Below are 12,833 nucleotides of genomic sequence, written 5' to 3'. Positions count from 1 at the left end.
CTTTAAAAGAAAAAACTAGAGTGGCTTTTCTCTTAAAAGCTAATATTCTGCCTCCATGGTTTCACCTGTTGAAATAATTATTTCCCAGATTGGCAACTGTGTGCTCTCATAGAATAAATTGGTAGGTGAGAGGTCGTGAAGCAGAGTGGAAGGTGTTCAGGCTTCAAAAGACAGACCTGGGCTGCCTCAGCTCCTTCACCACTTACTAGAGCTCAACCTTCAAGCTCTGGCCTTCAATAACTTCATTGATTAAATGAGAATAACAAATACCTACTTAAGGGGTTTTTAGGAGGATTGGGGACAATACAAACAAAGCACCCAGGCTGTATCAGATCTTAAATAAAAAGGGCTATTGTTACGGTGAGTCCTTAGTGTTACACAACAGCAGCTTTGTTGCTTAGGGCTCCCAATGCCATATAATGAAACTGGCATGAGATTCTTGAGTTCAGGGGACAATTGCCTACTCTGTTGAGGAAGCAGCAAATGTCAAAGGCTGAAAATTGTTGCCATCCCCAAGGTGTCAGGGAGCTAGACTCAAGGTTATGGTGTGTCCTGCCTTTGGCAGTCCAGTGAAGCACGTCTTCATAATGGCATTTTGTTGACTCTTCCCAAGGCCAGTGAGGTATCTAAGGTGGCTTAAAAATCCGGAAATAACACACGCAGGGGAAAACCCAGTGCAATAATGACATCTTTTCCTTCCTTACTGTTAGCTTCCTTGTTTCTTCTTTCTCTGGTTCAGTGAATGCCAACACAAGGATTAATAAATCTTGACATTTTTTTGTCTTCTTCCAAGAATATATTTTCATGTCTGGGTAACCATCATCACCTCCCCTGACTCCTTTGGGAAGAATGGGTGCATTCTGTGAGTCACCTCCACCGATTAGGAGGCCAAAGTTTCCCAGGATTCAGTGGAAGGCTGTGTCGTGTGGTGAAAAAAGTAGTAGTTGAGAACTCAGGACGCTTGGGTTTGGTGTCCATCACCATTTCTGTCTGAATCTGCATAAAAGGGGCCTATAGCGCTGCTTTAGTTTCCTCATTTGTAAAGTGCATCAAGTCTGGCCTTGGGTGTGAGCGAGCTTCGTTCCCACTCAGGATCAGCGGCAACCCCGCACGAGCCCCAGCCGAAGCGTGCGCTGGCATCAACTGGCCTGCGCCTGCAACGGGCGGGGCTCTGCCGCGCCGCGTAGGGAACCGGGTTCCCGCCTCCCTAACCCAGCGTTTCCGTTGCCAGGGGAACTGGGGCGGCGCGCTTTCCGGCACAGTCGCGCGCAGCGCAGCTGTCATGGCGGAGACCGTCTGGAGCACTGACACCGGAGAGGCCGTGTATCGCTCTTGGGACCCCGTGCGCAACCTTCGCCTCCGGTAGTCGCATCACCCCAGAGCCCCGTGCTTTTATGCTGTCAGATAATTAGAGCCTGAACTTCACTTCTTGTTTGCTGGGACCCTTACTTGGGTTTGCAGTCCTGACCGCTGTCACCTCGTCTCCCCGCGTCTCCCTCACTACCCTCTTCACTCACAACTTCCAGACCCACCCTTTCAGGACCCTGCCCCGCCCAAGTTTCTCGAGGCCCTGTGTCTCCAGTACACTCTCCCATCGTCTTCTCCTTAGGTCCCCGTGCCCCACTCACATCCCCTCTGTCGCCTACACCCCGCCGCATTCTTGGTAGCCGTACCCTCTTCTGATTTTGTTTCCCCATCTTTGCTCAGCGTTCATCTCCTGGTTGGGTGTTTTGTAACGAGTATTTTGGGCTTCTCTTTTCCTGGCAGAGTCCACCTGCAAAGAATCACATCAAGCAGCTACCTCCACCACCAGCCTGCTGCCCAGCCCGGGAAGGACCTCATAGACTTGGCCACTTTTAGGCCTCACCCATCCACCAGTGGGTGAATGGTGGTGATGTGGCCGCTTGGGGATCTGGGGAAGGGCCTAGGGCGGAGGTTACCTCTTAAGACAGAGTAGACCCAGGTCTATATTCTGAGAAAAGGTATAGAGAGGATGGGTTTATTGTCCAAGGTCACAGGGCCGGTAAATGTTGAAGCCAGGATTTGATCCCAGGCAATTGTAACTACTACATTATGTTGTGTAAAATTGAATAAGGCTTGATTCCTGCCGGCAAGGTGCAGATCCGAATTGTGGTCAAATGTAGGGAAATAGCAAATACCATAATTTAGATACGTTATAAATTTGCCTGTCAACCTAAATACCATTTGTGGCATTTTTTTCCTAAGAGAAAGTATCACTCCAAGCTTGAAACATACTACTAAACACTTTTTAAAACAGCTTAAAAATGGGGGTCTGCTTGGAAAATGTACATATTAACACCGTCTGTGTTCTAGCAGTTTTCCTTATCTGGGAAGCCAGAAAAGTGAGGAAGAGAGGACAGTGTGTTTGCATTAGGTCACTGGTCTCTCTGCTTTTGTTGTTTCTGTTCAAAAATATTCCTGGGCAAGAGTGTGAGCTGGCAGGTTGTGAAGCATGTGTCTTTGGAAAAGGCACACTCAGCTAGGAGTGTGTGTATTAGATTTGGTTCTTTAAAAAAAAAAATCAGTTGTATGTCTTTCCTTTTCTCTCCTGATACTTGGTCTCTTAAGGTTATAGTGTTTGTGATTCTAGATATATGGCTTCAGGAATAGTGAAGATAAAAATGCCACAGTTCCTGTCTAGCAAATGTAGGCCGTTGGGATTGAGGAAGAGCTATTCAGCCTATATCTAATAAATTTCAGCTCTTGACACTGAATTAGATCAAATAATTCCTGGAAGGCATGACTTCCTTTTATTCAAATCAGAGTAGTGATTAAGACTTCTTGGGTCCTAATCTTGGCTTCTACACGTATCCACAGCCTCTATAGAGTAAGTCTAGAGTGAGTGCTTCATAGATCAGTGAACTCCAACTGATTTTGTGGCAAATATAAGAGCAGGGACTTTGGTTATAACCAACCACAGAGTGAGAAGTGGTGCTAGTTTGGCTCAAACATTTGACTCACTCTGTTGTCTTTGGAGGTGGACACCGCCCGGAGGTAGATGAAGAGGAGGAGGTCGTGATTGGGTGGCAAGAGAAGCTCTTCAGCCAGGTGAGCCAGTGTCCCTTGTCTGCTCAGTCTGCCTCCCCCTGGTCCACCTTCCACCTGACTAGTCACAGGGAAGGTTTCTTGATACATATTGCTAAACTGATTTCCAGAAAGCTTATAACAGTTTATACTTTCCACTGTTGTGCTTATGGGGTCAATGGAATATAGTGCCTGCCACTACCCAGTTTTATAATCCTGGGTAAGACACTTTTCATCTCTGGGCCACATACCAAAACAGCAGAATTACTGTTTTGGTATGTCAATTCTGTAATAGCAGAATTGAATTAGACTATCACTGTGGTTCCTTTTAGCTCTAACGTTCGTTGGCTCTCCTGTCCTCCATTAGTTTAGATAAACGACAGTTGGCTATGAGAACATGTCAAGTTGCATCAGCTCTATAGAACTAATTTGACCAAACTGTTATAGGAGCAAAATTTGACATATTCTCAGTAGAACTTTGTTTCTTTGTGACCTCAGTTCGAAGTAGATCTGTACCAAAATGAAGCAGCCTGTCAGAGCCCTTTGGATCATCAGTACCGCCAAGAGATTCTGAAGCTGGAGGATCTGGATGGCAGGAAGAACCGACGAATCTTTACCTACACTGACTCTGATAGATACACCAATTTGGAGGAGGTAGCATTCTTCCCCAAGCACCGTAGCTCCCTTCACCTTCGTCTCCCCTAGCTTTCCGGCCTGTCTGTATGTTAACTCGGAAGCCTGTTAAGGGGATACAGACCTTCTGGCGGCCAAGCTGGAGTAGGTGGGCACGGTCTGCGGGTGGTGAGGCTGCCGCTCCCGGCTCCGTCTGCTGGAGGGCCTGGGGGAGCCGGCAGTGTCTCTCGTCATAGGCTTGCAGCCTACAGACTGGGAGAAGCAGCCACTGGGTTTGGCTTCCTCCGTGCACCATGAGATCAGACAGGTGGATGGAGTCTAGAGCCATCTAGATAAAATTCATCACGGATTCAGCCGAAACTGAATATATGGGTCTGAAGAGGGATTCAGTACTGCGTGGGGAATGGCTTATATCCTCAATTTGCCCATGACAGCTATACCCTCATGGACTTGTTTTTACATTTTCTTCTGCATATTCTGCCATCTTAGTGAGATTTTAAACTCCTTGAGGGAGGGGAGTGCCTATATTATCTGATTTTTGTCTGTGACCTTGTAGATCTCTGCAAGGAGCCAGGCGTTAAGTGAATGCTTTTGAAAGGTTGATGCTTATATCAGGAAAGCTGCGGGTTGGTAGCATATAAAATTTGGGTTGTCTGTTTTGGTAAACAAAAGAAAATTACAGATAGTGTTCAGTTACCCATGGGAGGGTTTTCCACAGAATACTTGTGTTACACTTCAGATCTTCCAACCACCTAGTGATGTCAACGTCTACCAGGCAGACTCACCAAACTTTTTGTCGGTATGTGTTTAGAGATTGCAGGCTCATTTTAAGATGAGCATAAATAAACTCATTTCTCAAGGCTAATGGCCCGCTGCAACCTTCGGGCAAACCAGGGCTTGGTTGGGCTCTTCCTTGGGCTGTTTGTGCCACTGTGCCCGCCGTCAGCGTGGTTGTGAGGTGGCCGTGCGCTGAGGTTCAGGTTCTGTGGGAAGTTTCAGAAGGAAGACTTCCCTCCAGGTCCTTGGTCCCACACGGCCCTGAGCAGGCTTACACTGGGCTGCTCTGTTTTCCCAGCACTGTCAGAAAATGACCACCGCAGCCAGCGAAATGCCGTCATTCTTGGTCGAGCGAATGGCAAATGTCAGGCGGCGGCGGCAGGACAGGCGAGGGATGTGAGTGCAAGTGTGTACAGGGCCGTGGCGGCCTCTGCGGTCCGTCCATGCCTGTGTTCCCCGTATGCCCACCAACTCGAGCGTCCCATCCTGCAGCGGGCCTCCACCTTCGTGTGCTCCCCTGAGCTCCTCCTTCAGGCTGTTCGGGGGGTGCCGGGGAAGTGACCCTTCCTGTGGTGTCTCCCAGGGAGGGTGGCATCCTTAAGTCACGAATCGTCACCTGGGAACCCTCAGAAGAGTTCATCCGGAACAGCCATGTCATCAACACCCCTCTTCAGACAATGTACATCATGGCAGACCTGGGCCCCTATGGAAAGTGAGTGAAGCTTCTTACTGCCCAGCTCAGACCTTCATTCTCTTCTCCTGTCACTAACCGTCACTCTCCTTTATAGTCCTCCCAGGTATATGGGAGGGAGGGATTTTTTCCTTCTACTTTTTCTTTGGAAGAGAGTATTTTACCATGACAATTCTCACTCCAGCCTCTGTCCTCTCCCCTGATGTGTCCTGAACACCTCTTCCTCTTTCCCTGGAGGTGGGGCAGCAGTCTTGAACCCTGGTGTTAATTCCCTGGTTTCTAGGCTTGGCTATAAGAAGTATGAACATGTCCTCTGTACTCTGAAGGTGGACAGTAATGGTGTGATCACAGTAAAACCTGACTTCACTGGCTCCAGAGGGCCCTACAGGTGAGAAGAGGAAGAAGGGGATGGCGGAGACTGGCATTGCTTTCCTTGGCTTCACTTCTTGCCCCAAGTTGAGGAGATTCTCTGAAAGCCCTTCATGTGTTCTAACTTTTAAATTCCCAGCCAGTGCTTCATATTCTGTTCCAGGTCATAGACCCTTAGGACACTGGGCATCCTTTTCTCAGAAAATATGCACCTACCCGGATTTGAAAGTGATACCTTCATCAGTATAGTTAGGTGAAAATAATTCTCTGTGCTGCTGCGTGTAGGGACTAATCAAAACTGGGAGAGATGAACTAGCCAGGTCTTCTCCTCTGGCTTGACTGTTCCTCATCTTACGTCTTAGAATAACAGAACTGTAAATCGGCTCCTCCCTGGGCTGGGTCTCGAGGGCCCCACCTCCTGTTTGCTGAGTTAGTTAGTCCCTTTGTGGCTTTAACCTTACAGAATCGAGACAGACGGGGAGAAGCAGGAGCTGTGGAAGTATACGATTGACAGCGTGTCCTCCCTTGCACAGCCTGAGGAGGAAGAGCGGGAGCAGCGTGCGCTCAGGGACGTAAGTACTGGTTCAGTCCAGGAACCAGAGAGCTGGGAGCCGAGGCTGCGGCCGAGGTTGGGTCAGCAGCTGCAAGGCCTTGCTCTTAGAGGCCTCGCCTGACTTGGGAAGCACTGCTGACATGTCAGATATAAGGTTTCGATCCTATTATAAGATCATCACAATAATGGCCATTTATTTGAGCATTTACCATGCTCTGTGCTAGGCCCTTCACATACTTTATTTCATTTAGACTGTACCACAAGCCTTTGAGGTGAATATTTTTATTATTACCACTTTATAAATGAGGAAATGGAGATCAAGAAGCTAAGCAGTCTGCCCGAGGTCACGTAAGTGCGAGAGCCAGGTTGGTCCCAGACCAGTGGACTCCAGAGCCTCTGTGCTTCACTGTCAGATGTCAGTGTCTGGGATGCTTAGGCCTCCAGCTTTCTGTGGCACTTCCCACTCCTGCTGCTTTTCTCCCTCCCATGCAGATCTGAACCCTGGTCTGGCTGGGGTCGCACCTTGAGTTTCAGTGTGGTTTGTTTCCTCAGCTCTATGGCCGGCACAAGGAGTATCTCAACAGCCTCGTAGGCACTGACTTTGAGACGGTGAGTAGCTGGGTTTCCTGCAGCTCCGCCAGCTGGGTTTCTGTAGCCAGAGCGTTCTGACTGCGGCTCAGTGACAGTTCTCTCTCTCTCTAAAGTATGTCCCAAAGACATACTCTTCAGTGGAAAAAAGTAAAAAACAACATTTAGAGTATAGTCCTTGTTATGTTTTAGAAGCATTGCATATTGATATAGAACTGTTAATGCATAGGAAAAGGTCTCAAAGGGCACACACCCTATGGGTGGCTTTCTCTGGGGAGGGGGTGGGATTGGGAAATGGTAGATGGCTATTGGGTGGTGAGAGGGACATGTCAGGAATGTTTACTTTTTATTCTCTAAACTTAGGTGGTTTTGAATTTTTATCAGCAGGAATGCATTCATGTATTACTTTGTAATTAATTTTATAAATAAACGTAAAGATGAAAAGTGTCTTCCTTACTCTTCATGTAGATATTTTTCCTAATGCCCCATAGAGAGGGAGGGGTGTCATTTCTGTTTGTCAGGTAGTTTGGCTCTTAAAACAAGAGTTTAAGTCCGTAATCCTGTGGTCCTATTCTTTGTCCTCTCTTATTCCAGGAGTTCCATTTCTAGATCTGGAAACAAGGAGAGAGTTACCTGGTGGTCTCCCTCTCTCTCTCTAAAAAATTAACTTTCACTATTTTTGTGTTGTATTAGCAACAGATTTTCGGTGTTAAAAAGTGAGATAAGATAGATACACAAATAATTTAAAAAGGAAACTGCCTAGTCTCTTGACCTCCCTCTAGAGGGAGCAGGGGTCTCTAGCCTCTCGCCGTACGGCAGCAGGCAGCTGTGGGTGCTTCTCTTGGCCATTCTTGTAAATACCCCACACTTTGTTGCCTTCCCCACCATTTAAATTAGGTGCTTTTTCCATTACATTACACACTTTTAGAAATGAAGGAAACAGATTTATGGAGAAGTGGCGGGTGGGGAGGAAGCGGGATTAGTCACACACCTGGATCTGGCATCCAGCGTCAGGTCCTCTGGGGATTTACGGGCAGGCTGGAGGAGAGGTGTCGCTTCCCTCAGACCTCCTGATCTGTCCCCACTTCTCTCTACCTCAGACGGTACCAGGTGCCCTCCGGCTCTTTGTAAATGGAGAGGTAGGTAAGTGTCTTACCAGACAGAAGTCCCTTGATGCTTGGCAAGTGCCAGATTTAGCTGTGGAGTAATCCTCCCCGCCCTAGTAGAGCCCTTGGGCTGTCCGCAGCACTCGGGAGGCTCAGGCATGTGTCTTTCCTGGAAGCACAGGGAGTTCCTGGCCCTTGAGGGACTCGCTTCCACACGTGGGTAGGCCCTTTAGGACTGGGGCGGGTGTTAAGGGTGATAGGAGGATAAGCTGAAACAGTTTCCTGTTTTCTTAGTTTCAGCCCAAGGCTATGAGTTTGACAATCTTTACGTCCACTTCTTCGTGGAATTGCCATCTACTAGTAAGTAATATTCATAAGTCTCTCTTTTTACCCATTCTGACAGTTTTCCAGAGGCATTCGGTCAGACTTCCTTCCCCACTCCTCCACTGAAATTGTTACTATTCTTTTCAAGGTCATAGATCACTTCCAAGATGTGAAATCCTGTGGTGACATCTCTGCCTTCACCCTACTTGGCCTCTCAGAAGCATTCACCACAGCTCACTTTCCTCACTGAGACTCTCCTCTTGGCTTCTGGCTCTGTGCTCCTCTCGTCTCTCTCATTGGGGGCTCAGCGGCCTTCTTGGCTGTTCCCTCATCTTCTGTGGATCTAAAACTATTAGAGTATCCAAGGCTGGGCCTGGCCTTCTGTTACTCTCTCTCCACGGTCTTTCTCGGTGGCCTCACACATCCTGTAGCTTCGGTACTGTTTGTATGTCTCAGACTCCCAGATGGCCCTCTCTAGCCTTAGCCTCTCCCCTGAACTCCAGAGTCACGTCCACTTACCTCTTTGTCGTTCCTGTTTAACATGACCAAAAGCTTCTTGATTCCCCCTCTTGCCTCACACCTGCCCTCATGGTCTTGCCCATCTTAGCTGAATGGCAGTGTCATCTACTTAGTTTCTGATACCAGAAACCTAAGAGACATCCTTGACTCCTCACTTTCTCTAGCTCCCTACCGCCATTCATTCTATCAGGAGTTCTTGGCAGTTCTGTCTCCAGAAGATGTCTTGAATCCTCTATTCTCTCGAGGACCCTGGGCCAAGCCACCATCATCTCTTGCTTAGGCCAAAGCCTTAGGTTTCTAATTTATCCTCTCACTTCCTGTCTTGCTCCCTCTTACATTTCATTTGCCACGTACACCACAGCCTAACTGAGCCTTTAAAATGTAAACCAGTTGTGTCTCTTTTGAACTTAAAGCCCCAACAGCTTCCCTTCCCTCTTAGAGCCAAATCCAAACTCCATTCTCTGAACGAGCTGGCCCCTGCCTATCCCTCCCTTACAGCATTGCAGTTGTAATTTCTGTTCTTGAGCAGGCCAAGTTCATTCCCACCTTAGGGCCTTTTCAGGGCCATTTCCTTTGTCTGAAAGCTTTTGTGTCCAATCTTTGCACGACTGGTTCTGCTTTAGTTTAGGTGTCAGCCTAAGTGTCACCTCTGAGTGGTGTTCCCTCACCACCCCGTCTAAATGAGCCTCAAGCCACTCAGTCCCTTCACCCTGTTTTATTTTTACTTTAGCATTTATTACTACTTGATAGTCTTTTTGTTGGTTGGTTTGTTGTCTGTTCCCCCCTCCCACCCCCAACTGGAATGGTGGTCCCACGAGAGACAGGAAGCTTTTTTATCTGGTCACCAAGATGTCCCCAGTGATTGGTCGTAGCACATAGCAGACACACAGTGAATGTGAAATGAATGATTGATTGCATGAATGAGTGAGTGAATAGACAAGGGAACTTTGTCTTTTTCTCAACTGCTTGCCTTCCTCCCCGTTGACTTACTATATGTGGTCTTTGGTTTTCAGGCTGGTCAAGCCCAGCATTCCAGCAGCTCTCAGGAATAACACAGACCTGTGCCACCAAGTCCCTGGGAATGGTAGGGCAGCGAGAGGGGGCACCTAGAAGGGAACAGGACTGCTCGGGGGAAGGCATCTGAAGATTATCACGCTCGCGGCCTGGGAAAGATTCCAGAGCTGGGTCCGGCCCTTCGCTGTGGGCTCTGCAGGGATGCCTGGTCCAAGGGTTCTCTCTGCCTTTTTGAGAGGGGTAGCAGCTCGGGTTTGGGTGTCCCTTCACCTCTCAGCCTTTTATTTCCTACCTGGGGTGATAGTTTTTCTTTTTCCCTTGGGATGGTGACCTTGTCATTGGCTACAGGGAAAACAAATTCCAAGTGAGCCCTCGTCCACCCCATGACACTGAGTATAAAATAACATTCCTCTTTTTTAGGATAATGTGGCTTACTTCTCCTACCCGTTCACGTTTGAGGCCTCCTTCCTCCACGAGGATGAATCTGCCGGTGAGTGGCCTGGCAGGTGCTCGGCCTTGGGGCCCCTCAGACAGGCCCTCTCCTGGTGAAGGCCTCCCATGACCTGGCCGCTTCTCCCCCTGGCTGCAGGTGCTCTCCCGGCATGGCCTGTGCTCTACTGCGAGGTCCTCTCGCTGGACTTCTGGCAGAGGTATCGCGTGGAAGGCTACGGGGCTGTGGTGCTGCCTGCCACCCCAGGTGACCGCTCATCCCTGCCCTTCGTGTGGCCCATGTGCCCTAGCTCCTAGAAACAAGGCTAACACTTCAGAAGATTCGACCACTTCCTGTGAGGAGTAGGGATGATTGGGAATTAGAAGCACTTAACTTGCAAGATTTCCTTGCTCCTTTTGAGGAAATGTTCCCCCTCTGTTAGAGACAACTGGGTGAAATGACAGCTAACTGGGAAGCTGAGCAGCTCTGGGCTCTGCATCCGGCTCCTCTGATCTGACTCGTGGCCTTGAGGGAGCAGCCACGTGGCAAGATGGGCTCTCGGTGGATGTGTATTGAGTGGATCAGCGTTCCTTTTGAAATAGTAGCCACTGTCTTCTGTTGTGCGCCAGGCAGTGTGCTAAGTGCTTCTCCTTTAATTCTCCCCACCACTCTGTGAGGCATAGGTGTTGTTATTAGATGAGGAGAATGGGGTTCAGAGAGGTTGAGAAACTTGTCCTGGTGCCCAGGTAATAACTGGCAGAGCTGAGATCTGAATTTCCATCTGATTGATTTTCAAGTGGGTACCCTAAACCACTCTGATGACCTTCACCAGAGGTCAGGCCATTACCAGACCAGGTGTTTTGGTGGTGGCGAGGCCCGTGTCATTTCCGGGAAGGCAGCAAGGGACCACGTGCCATTTCCGGCCCCGTTCTCCTCTTCCTGCACAGGCTCACACACCCTGACAGTCCCTACATGGAGGCCCCTGGAGCTGGGCCCGGTGGCTGAGCTCAGGAGGTTTTTCATTGGTGGCTCTCTGGAACTGGAGGACCTCTCCTACGTGCGGATACCAGGAACCTTCAAGGTGACTTTTGTCTTTGGGGAGACTTCATGCTGGGAACTTACGTCCCTATCTCTTCTGGAGTAAGGTGGAATCTGGGTTAAGGACTCTTCATTGTTCATTGCTTCATTATTACTCAGTCCCTTCCCTCCTGTCTCGGCCACGTCTTGCACCAGGTGCAAACGTCACCGCTATCCTAGGAGAGCTCTGGAAAACAGGACACTTAGAGGTTTCCCCTGGTCCCTGTCGGAATAACCGGCCCCTCCTTCCGGCCCATCCCTGAGTCCTCAGGGATCAGAGGATTGGCAGGCAGCTTATAAGACTGCTGATTCTCGAACGAGGCTGGAATGTTCCTTGATTTACAGTTGGGAGGTGGTGGAATCTGGGTGTTGGGATGAAGTTTCCCCAACAGAACTGTTCTCCCCAAGAATGGGAGTAAGAATGGGAGTGAGGCCACTGTGGTGCCTGGGGTCTAGGAGCCAACAGAAACCTGACGTTAACCGGATGCCGCAGGGGGAGCGTCTGAGCCGCTTTGGACTCCGCACAGAGACCACAGGCAGTGTCACCTTCCGCCTGCATTGCCTGCAGCAGTCCAGGTGAGTGGCCATCACCCTCCGCCTCGGGGCTTCTGACCCTGAGGGCTGCAGGAGCAGCCATGGCCATGTGGCGGGCTCCCCCGCAGGGCCTTCATGGAGTCAAGTTCTCTCCGGAAGAGGATGAGGAGCGTGTTGGACCGTCTGGAGGGATTCAGCCAGCAAAGTTCCATTCACAACGTGCTAGGTAGGCTTCCCCCCACCCAATTCCAGCTACACCCCCCTCCAGCATCCCCGTGCGCCCCGTTTCCCCCACACCGTGGCAGCTGACTCCTGTGTCTGCTTCCCTCACAGAAGCCTTCCGTCGAGCCCGGCGCCGCATGCAGGAGGCCCGAGAAAGCCTTCCCCAGGACCTCGTGAGCCCCTCGGGAACCACGGTCTCCTAGCTCACTGCAGTCCTGGCCCGCCGTGCACGAGGGCAAGACGGGTGATATCCAAGGCCTGGGCCCTCTTCATCTTTCTGATTAGAGACCCCGCTGACCTGCTGAGAACCGGAAGAGCTGAGAATCCTGGGCTGGACCCCTGCCTGGTCTTCAGCTGCTGGGTGGCAACAAAGCCAAAGACCCTGTGGCCCCCATATGGTCCCTGTCTTCACATGTCAGCCACTGCAAGTGACCTTCGCAACAAGACAGGCTTTTTGGTTTGAGACCAGTTTTGGGGGGAAGCCCAGAGTTAGTTCTGTCCTCGACACAGCCTCCTTTCCGGCCTGTCTCACGGTCTCAGTGGCAGAGGGCAGCAGTACCACCTGCTCCACACCTGCTTTACACATGGAGGCCCGAGAAAGAAGGCGAGAGAGATCTTACACTCCTGGCCCGGGAACCCAGCCTCCTCTTCCCAGGGTAGCCTCCCCTTCCTGCTGGGGGCTTGTTTCTATAGTAAATGAAGGCTGAAGGCAATGCCCAGTCCTTTCTGCTAGCTAGCTGTCATCTTTTATTGTGTTTTTTGTACATAAAAACTTTTTATACTGACTGACATTCTGTCGGCTGGTTTTCTGCTTGGGTCGCTTTCACGGCCAAGCTATTCATTCTCCTTAATGTCGGGGCCCCTAACGCTCCTGCCCTTTCCTGCCTTTTCCTACTCCACAGTGTTTCTCTCGATGCTCTAAACTCAGCCCCCAGGGGAGGCTTTAAGGTC

At 49.9% G+C, this 12,833-nt stretch overlaps 1 protein-coding gene across 4 annotated transcripts; it reads left to right on the top strand.

The window, feature by feature from the left end:
- The first annotated feature begins 1,260 nt into the window (after positions 1–1,260).
- On the top strand, positions 1,261–12,671 carry MKS1 (MKS transition zone complex subunit 1). Of its 4 annotated transcripts, XM_032616780.1 has the most exons (18): positions 1,266–1,362; positions 1,768–1,877; positions 2,999–3,069; positions 3,544–3,699; positions 4,754–4,851; positions 5,039–5,167; positions 5,430–5,534; positions 5,979–6,087; positions 6,621–6,677; positions 7,757–7,799; positions 8,057–8,122; positions 9,619–9,689; positions 10,040–10,109; positions 10,209–10,316; positions 10,997–11,130; positions 11,620–11,702; positions 11,789–11,886; positions 11,994–12,671. In XM_032616780.1, exons 1-18 carry the CDS (start codon positions 1,283–1,285, stop codon positions 12,083–12,085), a joined length of 1,680 nt encoding a protein of 559 aa, XP_032472671.1. In that variant the 5' UTR covers positions 1,266–1,282; the 3' UTR covers positions 12,086–12,671. The 4 variants fall into 4 exon arrangements, 2 of the variants coding, with proteins under 2 accessions (XP_032472671.1, XP_032472672.1); XR_004347545.1 differs by lacking the exon at positions 11,994–12,671 and having other exon boundaries at positions 11,583–11,702; positions 11,789–11,854; XM_032616781.1 differs by lacking the exon at positions 11,620–11,702.
- Positions 12,672–12,833: the final 162 nt, after the last annotated feature.

This window comes from Phocoena sinus, chromosome 20 (genome assembly GCF_008692025.1).
Source record: "Phocoena sinus isolate mPhoSin1 chromosome 20, mPhoSin1.pri, whole genome shotgun sequence".
Classification (NCBI taxonomy): Eukaryota; Metazoa; Chordata; class Mammalia; order Artiodactyla; family Phocoenidae; genus Phocoena; species Phocoena sinus.
Note: the sequence above shows the minus strand (reverse complement) of the source record. Positions and strands in the feature narration are given on the sequence as shown.